This window comes from Melozone crissalis, unplaced genomic scaffold (assembly GCF_028551555.1).
Source record: "Melozone crissalis strain CALT ecotype California unplaced genomic scaffold, PUWL_Pcris_2 ptg000139l_1, whole genome shotgun sequence".
Classification (NCBI taxonomy): Eukaryota; Metazoa; Chordata; class Aves; order Passeriformes; family Passerellidae; genus Melozone; species Melozone crissalis.
Genome location: NW_026535912.1, coordinates 2,095,597 through 2,108,140, shown reverse-complemented (window position 1 = coordinate 2,108,140; position 12,544 = coordinate 2,095,597). Strand labels below are relative to the sequence as shown.

General features: G+C 49.7%; 1 protein-coding gene across 1 annotated transcript; it reads right to left on the bottom strand.

Annotated features, from left to right (window-relative positions):
• Nucleotides 1–11,567: 11,567 nt before the first annotated feature.
• On the bottom strand, nt 11,568–12,086 carry LOC128948589 (olfactory receptor 14J1-like; the record flags this gene model as incomplete). Its single annotated transcript, XM_054293362.1, has 1 exon — nt 11,568–12,086. A coding segment is annotated over exon 1 (519 nt), but the record flags the coding sequence as incomplete, so codon positions are not given.
• Nucleotides 12,087–12,544: the final 458 nt, after the last annotated feature.

Sequence of the window (12,544 nt, the reverse complement as noted above, 5' to 3'; positions counted from 1 at the left end):
TATCGCCTGTCCTGTGGGGGAGTGCGGAATACCTGTCACATGCTTGACAGACCATTGGTCCAAAAATTTTCGGACCCTAGCACTTGTGTCAGCCAGACCATTATCCGTTTTGATACCTTTCGGGACTCCCATGACAGCAAAGCAGCTCAATAAGTGCCTGATCACATGTATCACTTTCTCTCCTCCCTGAGCTGTAGCCCATATGTAATGGCTATATGTATCTATAGTAACATGCACATACTTGAGCCTACCAAACCTAGCTACATGTGTGACATCCATTTGCCATTTCTCATTCATTTCTAAACCTCAAGGATTAACTCCGCAGCCCAAACCTATTCCCCCATTATGATAACTGCATATTGGACATGCCCTGACAATGGCCTTAGCTTCTGATAAGCCCAAATCAAAGTTCCTCGCCAACCCTTTTGCATTTTGATGTTATCTACTATGGGCTTCTCTTGCTAAGGTATGCTTATCAACAGGACAAGAGTTATCAATGGGTAAGGTAACCAGTTTATCTGCACACTCATTCCCTTCCCCTAGACCTTCAGACCACTTATGACTCCTGATATGGATTACAGAGTACACTGCACTTCTATCCCGGAGAGCTTTCCTCAATTGAACCAGTAACTCATACAGCCGTTTGTTATTCACTTTCTTAATTGCTGCTCCTTCTATACGTCTGGCTACTCCAGCGACATACATAGAGTCTGTGACCACATTCAAAGGCTCATGCAGGTTGGACACTGCCCATACTACTGCTAACAATTCTAAGGTTTGTAGGCTGTCTGCAGGGTCTGCTGTAAGAAGTTGATGCTTCCATTGTCCTTTTTCTTGCCAGGTGACATCAGCACGTCTCGATTTTTTCCCTGCGTCTGTGAAGGCTGTGGTGGCTCCTTCTATGGGGCGCTCTCTTCTCAGCGGCCGAGTGATCCAGTCCCATTCTGTCATCCATTGCAGAACCCTGGGCACTAACTTGCTTGTCTCCACTTTTGCAGATGATGTCAATAATGCTTCCTGTAAGTCCATTGAATTAACCAGGTAGCAGTCCAGCGTTTTTTTTCCATGGGTAGCCTAATGGTGGCAGGTTCTCGACTGTCCACTTCAGCAATTCTGAGATGGCCTTTTTTGATCAACGCAGCCAATTGTTCAATTTTTGAGAATGTTGTTCTTTTATGTTATAGCGGTGGTGACAGCCATTCCAATACCCGTATCTCCCCCATTTTGTTCTTGCATTGGGAGAGAGCGCCAAGCAGGTGACAAGGGCTATTCCAAACAGTGAGGTTAATAGGGCAATCTAGTTGTCGACGAGACACATATCCTTGTTGCACACAGTTACTGATTTGCTGTAAGGCAAGATGGTGTTCCTTCGTGAGGCACACAGGGGTAGTGGGATCAGTGCCCTTTAACAAGGGTCGTAGGGTTTCTAACAAATGATCTGGTATTCCCACAATGGGTTTTAGCCACTGTAAGTCTCCTAGCAACTTTTGAGCATCATGCAAAGTCTTAATGTCCAAGTGCAGTTCTAATTTTTGGGGTACCACTGTTTGGTCCATTAGAGTCCATCCCAAATACTTCCATGGTTTCGTGGTCTGAATTTTCTCTGTGGCAATAACAAGTGAATATGCTGCAAGACTGTCTCTGATGCTGTCAACCTGCAAAGGGGAAAATGGTTGTTGCTGCGCAAACAAGATATCATCCATGTAATGATATATTATGGTAGCTGGCCACTGCTGACGCCATGGCTGTAATGCAGCATCAACATAAAGCTTGCACAACACAGGGGAATTGCGCATCCCCTGCGGCAATGACATCCACTCAAATCTTTTGTCTGGTTCTCCACGTGTCATCGGGACATGTCATCGGGATGCAGCCCAATAGTGAAAAAACAATCCTTTAAGTCGATGATTAGAAGTGGCCAATCTTGTGGGATCATGGCTGGATTCAGAAGACCAGGCTGCAAGGCCCCCATCGGTTTCATCTGGTCATTCACAGCTCGTAGATCGTGTACCAGGCGGTATTTTCCTGATTTCTTCTTAATCACAAAAATGGGCGTGTTCCACGGACTCGTTGAGAGTCGTAAATGTCCTTGCGTGTATTATTCCTTCACCAATTCATGGGCATGCATAAGACTCTCCCCTTTCAAAGGCCATTGCTTAACCATCACTGGTGTATCTGTTTTCCAGGTGAGTGGAATGGGGAAAGTCCAAGCAATGGCAATTACCCCAAAGGGTGGTGATTGGTCAACACCACCCCCAGCTGTGTTAAAATGTCCCTGCCTATCACGCAAGAGACCGTAGGAGGCAACTGAACGACTGAAAACACAACGGACATTTGTTGCCCATCAATGTGCACCAACAGAGGCGGTGTTCTGCTTGCCAAGGTAAGTCCTCCTACTCCTGTGAGCATGTTTGTTGATGGGAGCAAGGGCCAATGCTGTGGCCATGCTTCTGGAGATATAATGCTGGTGTCTGCTCCCGTATCCAATAGTCCATAAAGGGTTATACTCTGATGTCCATGGGTGATCTCAACTCTCTGTTTTGGCCTCTCCTGTAGATCTACAGTCAGGAGTGTAATGCCAGTGGAGCCAAAACCCTTTCCATCACGCTTCTGTCCAGTAAGCGATGGAATACCCGATGTCATCTGCTGTAACGGTACCAATTGCGCAACGCGTTGACCTTTTGTTATCTTTATCGGGAGATAAGGGGTGTAAGCCATGATTTGTATTTCTCCTGTATAGTCCGCATCTATGACCCCAGGCAATACAAATAGTCCCAGCATGGATGTCGAGGAGCGTCCTAGTAATAATGCTCCACATTTTTGTCCTTGTAGCATGAGAGGACCATTTACTCCAGTTGGTATCCTTTCAGGCCAGTTCGTCATTAATGTGACATCTACTGCTGCTGATATGTCCAAGCCGAGGCTCCCTGCTGTTGCTGGCTGCAGACAGGAGGTGGCGCTGATGTCACGGCGGCAACTTGTGTCTGGGCGCGGCCACTGATCGCGCTCCTCCGTCCATTTCCTGATTGGCACCAACAAGCCGTAGTGTTGTGTGAGCTAGATTGGCAGCTTTGGCACCACACGCCAGTCGCTCTGCATTCTCGGCGTATGTATCCCCTATTGCCGCATCGGTAGCACTTGAGATGTTTTCTCGAGCCTCCCTGCGTGACTGCCATTGAGCCGTTTCAGAGAGGAGCAAGAGCAGCTAACACCTGATTTTGAATGGATTCTGCTTGCTTTTGCAGCCCTAATCCTAATTCCTTTAAGGCATCTACTAAAAATGCCTGTGAGGCTGTTGGCTGTAATGCCATTCGCTCTAGCGCTTCCTCAATGGTCCAATTTGCTCCCAGAGTGGCTAGCACCCTTTGCGCTGCTGGATTGCTATTTTGTAAGGCGCGCTGCATTAATAGTGCCCCCTTCATATATTCTGCGACTCTCGCCCGGTCTATGGCCACAGCTGCTTTGTCAATAAAACTCCCAAACGATTCCTCTCTACCTTGTTTTATGCCCATGTACGCCAGCAGCCCTCCTGGCTCTTTAACCCTGTCTATGGCAGCACGTTCCAACCGCATAGCTTCTCTAAGCTTATCTGCTCCTGCTATCATCTGTGCCTCCGTGCGCAAATATGCCCCTAAACCCATGAGCTCATCTATTGTCACTCCATGCAGCGGGTCCCCCTGAGCTCGCTGTGTCGCAACCGACTCATTAACCAAGGCTTGCCAATGCGCATTAAACAACAATTGCTGATGCTGAGTAAATATTAACCGTACTATTTCCCTAAAATCATTTGGGCACAAAATCTGCGTATTAAAGAGATAATCCAGCATCTGCCTAACAGGTTCGCTTTTTACACCGAATTGACTAACTGTGGACCACAACTGAGATAACAACTTCCAGTCTAAAGGGGTATACTCCACCAGATCCTGTGTGTGGTTCCCCTGAGCATCATACTGTGGCGTGTATGTAACCGAACAGGCAAGAGCCGAAGCGGCCTCCATAGCCTTACCATCTTCCGTTTGCATTGCCTCTTTTGCCAGAGTAGCCCAAGCCTCCCTCCTCTGTTTAGCCATCTCCTCCCACAGGTCACTGAGGGCCCCTGGGATAGGATCTGACTCTCCGAGAGTTCTGCACTGTTGGCGCGCTTCTGCGCAGGCCATTCGGGTGGGGGAGGCGGCAGGCTCGGCTCACCCTCTCTGCGGGGAGGCGGCAGGCTTAGCTTGCTCTCTCTGCCGTCCTCCAACTCGTCCTCCTCCTCCAACAGAGGAGGTGCAGAGGGCCCCCCCGCGCCTGTAACAAGATCCTCCATACCACACTGTTGTGAACCCTTTGGTATTAACACCTTGTTTACCGAAGGCGCAAGAGGATCGTTCTCACGACCATACCCTATATTCCTCTTATGAGCTTCTGTTGCCCTTTCTGCTGCCTTGCACTCAGAGACATGCTGAAGCAGCGTATTGTGCACCACCTGCCATGGCTTGCCCAATTTCTTTGCTGTCTTATCATCTTCTAACACCGCTTCCCACAGTATATCCCCAAATTTTCTCCATTCCGTGAGCTCATGGACCGTATGTGCGTTAAGGAAAACCCCCTTAACATAGCCGTAGGCTAACAACCCTGGTAGATCCTTCTTTAGATTTATCCCCTTTACTCCTCGCCTTTCTAAATAGGCAGCAGAAAGATCATATGCTGCTTGCCTATCCATACCTATTCGTATACGTTAGCACTGTTGCAGCCTTCCAGGCTCCGGCAGACACGTATGGCCCGAGTCACCGATGTGAACCTCGAGGGTGCTTCAAAATTCTTGCACCATCCCGGCTGTGATAAGGACCCAACTCCAACTTCCCTCGACCGTGGCGCATCCACCCCCATTTTCTTTTTCAGCGAGATGCAGAGGCAAATGTCAAGGTCACCATTTGTCAAAAAAAGGAGACCAGGACACCAGATGGTCATCAACAGGTCTAATTTATTGATTAATTCGGCAACCTAAATACAGTACATAATGAGCCTCATACATATTGCAAAAGCTGAGCTCAGGGTTGGCTATTCAGCTACATGTCAACCCCGCCTAATTTAGCCTTTATCTACATTCCTGTGGTTAGCAAGAATAGCAACTTCTGCATTCCACACCCCGTCCTTGTATAACTTCAGCATCTTCTTTGTGAACAAGGACACCCTGCCTGCGAAAGGGCCTCTGCCCTAGTTAGGACATCTTTACCAAATTGATTCGGCTGTGTCCCCTCTCCTCGAGCCACTCTTTGACAAAACTCTCCACAATGAGGGGGGCTAATCAACACAGCCTCTGGGCACTGGTCTTGGAAAGTGTTGCACGAAGATACCTGTGTGCAGATGATCTCTATATGCAACAAACTCAGTGGAAGACCATAGAGCAAGGGATCCAACGCCTGAGAGAAATGGCAGTGGCAGAGATTATCTTCTCAGATGATGTAACAACTAGGAACCCAGACTTGGTACCATGCACGTCTCTGATGTGGCAAAAACTTGTATGACTTGGGCCACATGAATATGCTTCTGCCTTAGCCATCATGAAGAGGGATGAGAGGGATGAGACTGTGCTTGACATGGCAAGGAAGCTCCGAGCATATGCAGATGCTGTACATGGCCCGACACATGCCAGAATCGCAGCGGTAGAAACACGTCTGCAGAACTTAGAGGATAAGATACAGGAGAATCATAAGAAGCTTAAAGAGGAGATTAAAGAAGACCTTCTCCAAATTTCAGCAGTACAGATCAGAGGTTCTGGTATCCAAGGCAGAGGTTTCCCAGATGGCGAGAGAAGGTACACCCCACGAGCTGAGCTGTGGTTCTACCTGCGTGATTGTGGGGAAAACATGAGAAGGTGGGATAGGAAAACCTACTGCTGTTCTGGCACGACGCGTGCGTGAACTGAAGGAAGCCACCAGAAGGAAAGCAGCTCCAGTTGCCCGTAGCCGAATGGCCAGGTATGATGATGATGACATGTCTGATCCCCTCGAAGGAACATCCAAAACATACGCCCAGGGAAAGAAGGATAACCAGGCTTTGAGGGGCCCTGCCTCTAGCCAGGTAGAGGCTAGGGAAAATCATGTTTTCTGGTCTGTGTGGATTCGTTGGCCTGGCACATCGGAACCACAAGAGTACAAAGCTTTGGTTGATACTGGTGCGCAATGTACATTAATCCCATCAAGACATGTGGGGACAGAGTCCATTTCTATTGCTGGTGTGACAGGGGGATCCCAGGATTTCACTTTGGTGGAAGCTGATGTGAGCCTAACGGGAAATGAGTGGAAGAAGCATCCTATTGTGACTGGCCCAGAGGCCCCATGTATTTTGGGCATAGACTACCTTCGAAGTGGGTATTTCAAAGACCCAAAACAACTCTGATGGGTATTTGGAATAGCTGCTGTAGAGACCGAGGGCATCCAGCAATTGACCATCTTGCCTGGGTTGTCTAAGAATCCATCTGCAGTAGGATGCCTGATGGGAGAAGAGCAACGAGTGCCAATTGCCACTTCCATAGTGCATCGACGACAGTATAGAACTACTCAAGATGCTGTGATCCCCATCCATAATATGATCCGAGAGCTGGAGAGCCAAAGGGTGCTCAGCAAGACCCACTCACCCTTCAACAACCCCATCTGGCCTGTGCAAAAATCTGAAGGAGAATGGAGATTGACAGTGGACTACCGTGCATTGAATGAAGTGACTCCACCATTGAGTGCTGCCATATTAGAGCTCCAGTATGAGCTTGAGTCCAAGGCAGCAAAGTGGTGCGCCACTATAGACATTGCCAATGCATTTTTCTCCATTCCTCTGGCAGCAGAATGCAGGCCTCAGTTTGCTTTCACATGGAAGGAGTGCAGTACACCTGGAACCGACTGCCCCAGGGGCGGAAGCACAGCCCCACCATCTGCCATGGACTGATCCAGGCTGCACTAGAAAGGGGTGAGGCTCCAGAACATCTGCAGTATATTGGTGACATCATTGTGTGGGGGAGCACAGCTGCGGAAGTGTTTGAGAAAGGGAAGGAAATCATCCAGATCCTCCTGGGAGCTGGTTTTGCCATTAAAAAGAGCAAAACAAAGGGACCAACTCATGAGATTCAATTCCTGGGAGTGAAGTGGCAAGATGGACGGCATCAGATTCCCACAGATGTCAACCACAAAATCACAACAATGTCTCCACCCACCAATAAGAAAGAGACACAAGCTTTCCTAGGCGCCATAGGTTTTTGGGGAATGCATATTCCTGAGTACAGTCAGATCGTGAGCCCTCTTTACCTGGTCACCCGCAAGAAGAACAATTTCCAGTGGGGCCCTGATCAGCAAAAAGCCTTTGTCCAGATCAGGCAGGAGATTGCTCATGCAATAGCCCTTGGCCCGGTCAGGACAGGACCAGAAGTAAAGAACATGCTCTACTCTGCAGCTGGGAACCATGGCTTGTCCTGGAGCCTTTGGCAGAAGGTGCTTGGGGAGACTTGAGGCCGACCACTAGGATTTTGGAGTCAAAGCTACAGAGGCTTTGAAGCCAACTACACTCCCACAGAGAAGGAAATCTTGGCTGCCTATGAAGGAGTCCAGGCTGCCTCAGAGGTAATAGGCACTGAAGCACAACTCCTCCTGGCACCCCGACTACCAGTGCTGGGGTGAATGTTCAAAGGCAAGGTTCCTTCCACTCACCATGCCACCAGTGCTACATGGAGCAAATGGATTGCTCTTATCACTCAGCGCGCCTGTATAGGTAAACTGAATTGCCCTGGGATTTTGGAGGTCATTACAAATTGGCCCGAAGGTGAAAATTTTGGTGTCACAGATGAAGAGGAACAAGAACCAGTGACACGTGCTGAAGAGGCTCCTCCCTATAACCAACTGCCACCAGAGGAAACATGCTATGCTCTTTTCACTGACGGTTCCTGTTGTATTGTGGGAATGAACTGGAAGTGGAAAGCAGCCATATGGAGCACCACACGACAGGTGGCACAAGCTACCTAAGGAGAAGGTGGATCAAGCCAACTTGCTGAACTCAAAACTGTTCAACTGGCCCTAGACATTGCAGAAAGAGAGAAATGGCCAAAACTCTACCTCTACACTGATTCATGGATGGTAGCCAATGCTCTGTGGGGATGGCTGGAGAGGTGGAAAGAGGCTTACTGGCAGCGTAGAGGAAAACCAATTTGGGCTGCTGATGAGTGGAGAGACGTTGCTACCAGGGTAGGCAAACTACCTGTGAAGGTCCGCCATGTGGATGCCCATGTACCCAAGAGTAGAGCTAATGAGGAGCACCAAAACAATGAGCAAGTAGACCAGGCTGCAAAGATAGGGGTGTCCAAAATAGACCTAGATTGGGAACATAAGGGAGAGTTATTCCTAGCTCGATGGGCCCATGATGCCTCAGGCCATCAGGGCAGAGATGCCACCTATAAGTGGGCACGAGACCGAGAGGTGGATCTAACCATAGACAGTATTTCACAGGCTATCCATGACTGTGAGACGTGTGCTGCCATCAAGCAGGCCAAGCGAGTGAACCCCCTGTTGTACGGTGGGTGGTGGTCCAAGTACAAGTATGGGGAGGCCTGGCAGATTGACTACATCACACTGCCCCAGACATGCCAGGGCGAGCGCTACATGCTGACCATGGTGGAAGCCACCACTGGATGGTTGGAAACCTACCCTGTGTCTCATGCTACGGCCCAGAACACCATCCTGGGCCTTGAAAAGTAGGTCCTTTGGAGGCATGGTACCCCTGAGAGGACTGAGTCAGAAAATGGGACTCATTTCAAGCACAGCCTTATCAACACCTGGGCTAGAGAACATGGCATTGAGTGGGTGTACCATATCCCCTACCATGCACCAGCTGCAGGAAAAGTGGAGAGGTACAATGGACTACTAAAACCCAGTTGAAAGCTTTGGGTGGGGGATCCTTCAAAAATTGCGAGCAGCATTTAGCAAAAGCCACCTGGTTAGTTAACACCCGAGGTTCCACCAACCAAGCAGGTCCTGCCCAGTCTGAGTCCCTGAATATATTAGCTGGAGACAAAGTCCCAGTGGTACATATCAGAGGTTTGTTAGGGAAGACTGCGTGGATCAATTCTGCCTCAAGTAAAGACAAACCCATTATTGGGATTGTCTTTGCTCAGGTTGCACATGGTGGATAATGCAAAGAGATGGAACAACATGATGTGTAATTCAGGGAGATCTGATTGTGGGGTGAAAATGATATGCAAATGCAAAAATGATATTCGTTGGATGTTACTGCAATTGTCTGTACGTTAAAAACCGTACAGACATGAGATAGAAGGAAATGTGTAAGTATCGAGGGTGTTAGCAAGTGAAAGATGGAGCTTTCAGTGAGTAAAGTGAAAGGGGAGAATCCTGCAGCTCTGTGGTATGGGGCCTGGGTTCAGTGGTCCAGTGTGGGGATGCAATGAGGGCATGATGAATATTGCTTGTAATTTTGGGGGGAAGCAGATGGAAGTTTTACATCAATAAAATGCATGATGTGTGGTAGTATGTTGACAATATGGGGATAAGGGGTGGAATTTCCTAGGGTGACGTTATGATGCTTGTATCCCCATTCATCTGTTCTGTTTATGCTGGATATTATGTTCTGTGCCTTCAAGTCTGTCTCTGAAGAGCGAATGTTTTGTTTTGGTTTTGCTATCAGCCGCTCCCCCACAGCTGGTGCGACACAGAGACAGGGCAGTACATTGTGCTGCTTTTGCTTTTTGCTTTGCTCTTGCTCTTGCTTCTGCTTTGCTCCTGCTTTGCCCTTGCTTTTTGCTTCTGCTCATTAGTTAGTTTAGTTAAGCAGTCCAAATTTTTCTCTGGACTGTTTCTTCTTTCCCTTTTTTGGACCTACTCAAACCTGCTCTGGACTGGGACCTGGGAACACCAAGAGTTTGCACCTTGTGGCTGCAGCAGCTGCCCCAGCACCAGAGGGACTGAAAACAGAGCGACCACTCCTCGAGAGAGACTTTCTGAATTGGTCATCTTTTTCAGAGTGGTGAAAGAGTGTTGTCATCTGGTACTGTTCATTTTGTGTGCTTGGGAGTGCTTTGCCTGTTAAATAAACAGGTTCTTTCCATTTCTCTCCAAGGAATCCTTCCCGAACAGGCTGAGGGGAGGGGTCGTGTGGGTTTGCTTTCTGGAGGCGCCCCCTTTGGAGGTTTTCTCACAGATTTGCCCTAAACAAAGACATAGGCACAGCCAGCAATGTCAGGGCTCTGTCAGGTGCCCACCCCTGAGCTGGGCTCATGCCCTGCTCAGAGTCCCAGGGCTGTCCAGGACACGAATCCTTCCCTTGCACACACACGCACAGAGTTCATTGCAGCATGGGCAGGAGCTCCCTGGGCTCCACTGCCACTGCCAGAGCCTGGCAGGGACCTCAGCCCTGCGGGTGTCACCCTGCCTTGCCCTACCCTGCCCTACCCTGCCCTGCCCTGCCCTGCGCGGCCCTGCCCTGCCCTGCCCTGCCCTGCACTGCCCTGCCCTTCCTGAGGTGCCCCATGGCCAAAGGGATGAACATGGGGAGCTCTGTGCTCAGGAGCTCATCCCAGCCCTGCACTCAGGGGTTCCCAGGGGATGTTACTCTCTGGAAGCTCCAGGAGCAGCTGAAGGTGTTTGTGCTCACTGGGTTTATGTCCCCTCAAACACACATGATGTTCAAGGCTGCGGAATGGCCGTGCACTGCAAACACAGACTCCTGACCCTGTCACTTGATGTCCCTCCATGGAGGGAAGAACAACCTCTGTGACCTGGGGTGAGAGGCCACTGCTGTAGCAGTGCTGGCTTTGCAAGGGCAATGCTGGCACAGCCCCCCACCCTGATCACTGCCACACTTCTGCTGGTCACTGCTGGTTTCCTCTCCAGGACCCTGTGTTGGGCACATCCCTGAGAGCAAACTGGGAAGAGGATTGAAGCTTTCAGGTCCTGCACTGGGGAGATGCCCTTGCACAATGGAAATGCTGCTGCAGAGCCCAGCTCTGTCCCAGCAGTGCCCACGGTCTGTCCCTGCCTGCAGTCCCTGGACAGTCACACAGCAGGACAGGGACTGACCTGGAAGAGCCCTGAGGCCTAAAACCAGCACAGGGGCTCTGAAGGGGAGTGTGGGACTGAAGGAAGGGGAGGTTATGGAGGAGAAGCCCGGGGGCTCCCTGGCAGGGAGGAGAACTGGGGTTCCCTTTTCTGCTCGAGCTCTGCCCAGAGGCAGCGACCCTACAGATCCAGAGAAGCCAGGGAGGAAAGATGTCAGGCACACAGGGCAATACAGAGCTCTTTATTTTGTGTAAGCACATAGGGAGTACAGAAGTAGTACAGATCCTGGTTTATACAGCCTCTCGGTGCAATACTAAAGAAAAATACTAAAATAAAAACAGTAGTTTCAAAAATTGTTGTGTGAACAAATTCACAAAAGTGTAACAGCTGTGTAAATAGCAAAAAATACAGGACACAGAGTGAGAATTAATGAGTAACACCATAAGAGCTATGTAGAAGAATAAGTGTTTATTGCTTCTGAATATCATTTGTTATAATTTTCCTCAGACCATTCTTGAGCTCCTGGTTCCTCAGGCTGTAGATGAGGGGATTCAGGACTGGAGGCACCACCAAGTACAGAACTGACAGGGCCAGATCCAGGGATGGGGAGGAGATAGAGGGGGGCTTCAGGTAGGCAAAAAAGGCAGTGCTGATAAACAGGGAGACCACAACCAGATGAGGGAGGCAGGTGGAAAAGGCTTTGTGCCGTCCCTGCTCAGAGGGGATCCTCAGCACAGCCCTGAAGATCTGCACATAGGAGAAAACAATGAACACAAAACAGACAAATGCTAAAGAGATGGAAAAAACAATAACCTTAAGTTCCCTGAGGTAGGAATTTGAGCAGGAGAGCTTGAGGATCTGTGGGATTTCACAGAAGAATTGGCCCAGGGCATTGCCATGGCACAGGGGCAGGGAAAATGTATTGGCTGTGTGCATGAGAGCATAGAGAAAGGCAGTGGCCCAGGCAGCTGCTGCCATGTGGGCACAAGCTCTGCTGCCCAGGAGGGTCCCGTAGTGCAGGGGTTTGCAGATGGACACGTAGCGGTCGTAGCACATGATGGTCAGGAGGGAAAATTCTGCTGTGATAAAGAAAAGAAAGGAGAAAACCTGTGTAGCACATCCTGAGTAGGAGATGTCCCTGGTGTCCCAGAGGGAATTGTGCATGGCTTTGGGGACAGTGGTGCAGATGGAGCCCAGGTCGCTGAGGGCCAGGTTGAGCAGCAAGAAGAACATGGGTGTGTGCAGGTGGTGGCCGCAGGCTACGGTGCCGATGATGAGGCCGTTGCCCAGGAGGGCAGCCAGGGAGATGCCCAGCAAAAGGCAGAAGTGCAGGAGCTGCAGCTGCCGCATGTCTGCCAATGCCAGCAGGAGGAAGTGCCTGATGGAGCTGCTGTTGGACATTTGCTGGGTCTGCACATTTCAACCTACAGAAGGAGGAAAGACAGGGCAGTGGAGGGGAAATTTCTCACAGAAAAGTCAAAGCCCTTTCTCATTCACTCTTTCCTTCCACTAAA